Source organism: Aphelocoma coerulescens, chromosome 3 (genome assembly GCF_041296385.1).
Source record: "Aphelocoma coerulescens isolate FSJ_1873_10779 chromosome 3, UR_Acoe_1.0, whole genome shotgun sequence".
Classification (NCBI taxonomy): domain Eukaryota; kingdom Metazoa; phylum Chordata; class Aves; order Passeriformes; family Corvidae; genus Aphelocoma; species Aphelocoma coerulescens.
In genome coordinates, this window is record NC_091016.1 from 118,775,794 (window position 1) to 118,781,508 (window position 5,715).

General features: G+C 44.3%; 1 protein-coding gene across 1 annotated transcript; it reads right to left on the reverse strand.

Annotated features, from left to right (window-relative positions):
- Nucleotides 1–406: 406 nt before the first annotated feature.
- On the reverse strand, nt 407–5,250 carry MRPL19 (mitochondrial ribosomal protein L19). The gene is made up of 6 exons (XM_069011717.1): nt 5,148–5,250; nt 4,821–4,932; nt 3,122–3,240; nt 2,446–2,580; nt 1,484–1,665; nt 407–745 (listed from the first exon to the last, which is right to left on the reverse strand). Exons 1-6 carry the CDS (start codon nt 5,203–5,205, stop codon nt 530–532), a joined length of 822 nt encoding a protein of 273 aa, XP_068867818.1. The 5' UTR covers nt 5,206–5,250; the 3' UTR covers nt 407–529.
- Nucleotides 5,251–5,715: the final 465 nt, after the last annotated feature.

A 5,715-nucleotide genomic window follows, 5' to 3' on the forward strand; every position in this document is an offset into this window, starting at 1 on the left:
GTAATGACTTCAATTCCTTAACATGTGACAAAAATGTTATTAAGATGTATGAAGAAAAAAACCCTCCAGCTCCATTAACCTTCAGTAGCTTTAGGATTTATGTTATAAATACTGCTTTCTAATAATCAATTTCTGTTGCTTTTCCTCTCAGAATGCCAACAAAAATGCAACTGCTGATCAGCAATCCCCACAAGCTCATGATCTCATTGCTTTTCTCTTGTTCTGCTTTGTCCCATCCCAGCTTGTCTCTAGCACCAGCCTTGTGCTATGACAAAAATGTAATTGATGTTCTATCACAATTTAGCTCTGTACATGTTTGTTTCTGGAAGAAAGATTCCTTGTAATGACTTGTAAGCAGTGGGAGGGCAGTGGCCACTTGAGCCACAGAAATCTGTTCACACTGAAATCTGGAAAGGTTAACTTTATTGTTTGCTTTGCCCATGTATATACAAAACTTGACAATTGATCATCCATACAGTAAACTAAAAATATTCATTTTCTTGCTAATTTTAGACTGCAAAAAACATTATTATTTTTCAAGTTCTTCACTCAGTTCTTTCCAAATTTTTTCCTCTATTTTTGAAGTATCATATTCTCTCAGCATGTCAAATTCCAGCCATGGCTGGCTCCACTTCTGTGCTGCTTTCATTTTATGTTCTGGTAGCTCAAACTTTATTCCTTTTATATTATATTTGGGTCTTTCCCACCGTTTTGACCATGGTTTAGGTTTCATTCGTACCTGCAACTAAAGCGAAAGATTAAAAAATTTAAAAAAAACCCAAAAGGTATTAAGTAATTAGATTTTTGATTGTGAGCTTAGCAAAAGGTGAGACAAGTGCTGCTCTAACAGAAGGAAAGTAAGAAAAGTGAGGAATCTATCAGTGTGTTAAGGAACTACTACTTTATATGACTGTTATAAAGAAACAGTTAACATGGTCTTGCTTTATCACAGAGTCCTTAAATGAAACATACATTGAAGCTAACTCACCTTTTGTAGTTTTGCTCTTTATTAAGGAAAAATAAAAGTAGCATGATGGGGGGAAAGGGAGGAATTATCATACTGAGTTTCTACACAACACTGGCAGGGTGTGCTGGTCTCTGGATTTTTCCTGACATGTAGATTTTAGCTGAGTCTTCCATCTTTCTTACCTTGTTTCTTGACACCAGCCACTCCTGAATCAGTAACCACATTAACAATAATGTTTCTGTAAGAAAAGCTTTCCCCTCTTCACAGTTCTACAGAGGAATGTGGAGGCTGCTACTCTTCTCATGTTTTCAAAATTAACTCCTGAGGATGGTAGGTGTTTACATCCTCACCATTCTTTCACTACAGAAATGGCACAAGGACTTGCCTGATTTTACCTACTTTTGTCACCCTGGTAACTGATGTAGCAAAAGCTGCTACAGCCTGCCACAATAACAGTCATAAATGGAAGTTAAGTAAATAATCCTGTGCTTTCCCTCTGAACCATGTGGCTCGTACCTTGTTCACAGGAATTTCCTCATGCTCCATACGAGGCACAGGTTTCATATTGACATCAAAAGTGCTGTACTCGGGGAGGGCATCTCGCAGGTACATCAGGTTCTCATCCAGCCTCTTCTCCAGCTTCAGAACCTCGATTGCCTGGATTCGAGGACTGTACAGTTCATAGCAGATTTCAACCCCTTAGAGACAGAAAGCCTGGGTTAAGGAACCAAATTCATGAGAAATACAAACACCCAAGCAGTACTGCTTCAGTTCCTGTATCATTGCAATGTGCTTTTTAGTTCTCGGAGCACCTACAGTGCTGTGTGCACTTGTGCTGGTACTCGTGCACTGTGTCTGCACATTTCTTTGTATGTCAAATCTTTGATACAGAATGGGTTAAGAGACTTGAATGGCTTGAGTTTAAGGAAGATGAGGTTGGGTTTTAAACCTCACTCCCTTTTGGTTACAATGGCTGTTATTACCCATTCCAGTGTACATGCAGCGTGTATGAAAGGACACCCACCCCTTTCAGATTTGCCCTCAGAATTACACTATTTGCATTGCTCCCAATTTTGCCATAATCCAGAATATGATCCTATGATAAAACTCTTCTAATCTGTTGCTTGTTAAACAGTTCACGCCTACGTTCCCAGTTCATGCAAATACACTGTGCTCAAAATGGGTTGGTATTTACATGGCAACAGACAGTCCAGGCTCAGACATAAGCATAACCATCACAGAATGTGTAAAAATCACCAAGTATGTAGACAAAAAAATTACTGTGCAGTTCCATGCCGTCAAGTACAGAGCACATCAACATTTCTGTGTACACAGTTTTAAACTTGCAGAGTACCCTTAACAGGCACACTCACAATTTCACTTCAGTCTGCTGTTTTCCTCCCCACAGACTAAACTTTGCAACTTAACACATTTTTTGCTGAACACTTGTAGCATAATTACCACAGCTGAAACCCCACCTTGGTCTTCTATGACGTTCCGAAGGACAAAGGTAGCGCCAAGTCCCTTCCCTCCTCTTTGAATGCAGATCCCAACAAACCGCTTGGATTTGTCACTGGCATAGGGATCCGCACTTGTCACAGCTAGTACGCTGCCTGCCAAAAAAATGGATTAAAATAAACAGCCTGTCCCAGTTAGTATGTACCAAAATGTGGGGAAGAGTCAAAGTGCATCTATTCAGGTGCATTTTGAAAATATTTTTGTTTCCCATCAGAACTACTACAAACACAAAAAACTGCTAACATGGCCTGAATTGATACAGGTTGAAGGGATTCTGCAGGTGAACTACAAACCTTCTTCACCTTTATTTTTTTTGCTCTTCCCTATCCAAATTGAATATAATTAATCTAATGTTTTTTGGGTTTTTTTTCTTTAGCTTTACTGGTAAACCATATGCTCAAGTGCCAGGATTGAAAAAAACCCACGTAAGGAACACATTAGGATTATTCTTTTAATGAATCTGGATGTATATATGAGATTAAAATATGACATACTATCTATAAAAACACATTCTAGTTGATCTAACACACCTGAGACTTTATGTTTTATGCTATTCTACATATGACCACACTATCTACCACCCCACACAATGTAAAATACTGACAGAATTATGACAGTTTTAGTGCTGTTACTGACCAACATAGAATTCCGGGATGTTGAAGACTTTTCTTCTCTGTATCATATCCTTTCTTTCTATATAGTATTTAAGAGGATCTGTTCTCCCTCTGGGAGGTATAAATTCAGGGCTCAGGAACCTGTAAGAAAAGGCACACTTTTAAAAGTATGACAAAAGCATTTGCATAAAAAATACTAGAGAATTCCAAGTACTTGGCCTAAAAATTACTAGCTGGTTAACCACCACCAGTTGCCTTTTCAGAGATATTAATTGCAGTCCATGAAGTCACCATTTTTTCCCAAACCAGTAATACATGTTGGTCTCAGAGGAGCTGACTGAAGGAGGACAGTTCAGTTAGTGCTATCACAGCTTAGGAACAGGTTATCTCATGGTTTAGTTGTAATCCACATGACAGGACACTATTTGTTGACTTTATAATAACAGATATGGAAGAATCTATTACAGTTTTCACAAACTGATTCTACAGGAGACACCACATAAATCTCCTTTTGTGTTACAAAAGCTTAAAGGGACTGGTAAAACTATTTTCTGCTACAAAAAATTGAACCATGCCAAGGAATTTCCCCATGGCCAGGACCTCAGTTATCCGACTGCTGAGTTGAAAGCACACTTCCTGACATGGACTGGCTTGAGCTGAGAGCAATTTCCAACAGATAATTGAATATGCTCACTCTGGTTTGGATGGAGAGACCACTTTGGCCTCAGACCTGATGGATGAATCTGGACTCATTTAATTCACTTGTACAGATGCATTTTAAAAGTCCTGGATCTGACCAGAAGTGCCCAACACAGTGGAGAACAAATGCAAAACTGCCTTACAAACCTTATGGGGGCTGCGGGGGCAGCACAGAAGTTCTGGCTGGTGCTGCTGCCCACAGGCACCACATAGGCAATAAACAACACCAAACCTACTCATGGTCTTCAAAGTGAGGTTTTTTGGAGGGGGCAGATGAACAATACAGTACCACCACTCTCCTTCTAGACACAGCACTGCAGTTTGAACCACTGGCTCACTTAAAGCAGTGCAAATTGGGTTTAAAACCCAGGGAGGTTGTGGATGCCCCAGCCCTGGAAGTGTTGACGAACAGGCTGGATGGGACTTGGAGCAACCTGGTCTAGTGGGACGTGTCCCTGCCCATGGCAGAGGGGTTGGAACCAAATGATCTTTAGGTCCCTTCTAACCCAAACCATTCAGTGATTCTATGCAATGGATTGAGGTGACATCAAAAATACCCAGAATGAGATGTCTCATGAGGGCTACCAGAGACAGCAGGTCCGTGTCACAACCAGGGATGTACACGCTCACAGCTGGTCTCGAGGTCCAAGGCAAAGGCAGACACAGGACCCGTGTCCCTGTCACCCCTGGCACACTAAAGCAATACCTTTAACTAAAGAGATGCCCTTAACAGACAGAGTCTCCCACATTAACTCCAGATGTGCAGAAGTATTTTCTGCTCTACACTTTTTTTTCACATTTCTCTGCTTTCAGAAACACCAGGAACAGTATTTTAAGGTGTTTTGAACATATTTCCACACAAATGGTCTTTGCTAGAATTTTACAAACTGTGTTGAGTTTTTCTTTTTGTGTAATAATGCCTTGACTCTTTAAGTAAGTGCTCACACAGTGGCCAGCCTGAGCGCAGAGCTGGACACAAGCCCAGGCTCTACAAGCTCAGGTGAGCACAGGGACACCCTCACCTCCTCTCCTCCTTCTGCGTCTTCCTGTCAATAATGACGGGCTTCGGAGGCGGCTGGAATTTCGGTGGCTTTCCATCACTGCTCACTCGGTACCCCGATAAAGAAAAACACCCTGTAAAATACAAAACAACGTTTAAAGCACCCGTGATTTCAAGCTGAACCGCCCACACCAAAGCAGGACACGCCACCACAACCCGCCTGCCGCCAGGCCAGCCCTCCTCCCCTCCGCTCTGTGGGCCAGGGAGGGCAGGAGGAGGGCGCCGGGCCGGGGGGAGGCTCGGGGGTGCCCGGGGAGGGTGTGAGGGCGAGGGCCCAGGCGATGCTCACGGCCGGGCCGGGCGATGGCGGCGCCCCTCGGCGCCAGCCTCCCACAGGCAGCCGCCATGGCGGCCGCGGCGCTGCCGCTACGGCGAGCGCGGGGGGACAAAGCGCGTCGGGACGGAGCGCGGCGGCGGTGCCGCCTCACGGGGCGGTGCTAAACTGGAACAGGTTTAGTTTGGATATTGGGAAGAAATTCCTCGTTTTGAGGGTGGTGAAGCACTAGGACAGGCTGCCCGGAGGAGCTGTGGACTTCCCAGTGTTCAAGGCCAGGTTGAATGAGGCTGGGCTGGTCTAGTGGGAGGTGTCCCACGGCTGGGGCTGGAAGGGACCTTAAAGAGCCTCCGCTCCCAACCCAAACCGTTCTGTGATTTAGGGATGAAAGGAAACAAAGCGGCCCCTTTCACCTCCATCCCTCAGGGAGATTTCGGGTGTGGCAGAAGGACCGCGGCTCTAAAGCAGGGGAGAGGGGCAGGTGCTGTCACTGGGACGCGGAGCTGGAGCTCCCAGTGCATCCCCTGGGAACACCGGCGGCGGTGGGAACGCTGGCCAGGCGCACTCGTGGCAGCTCCTTGGA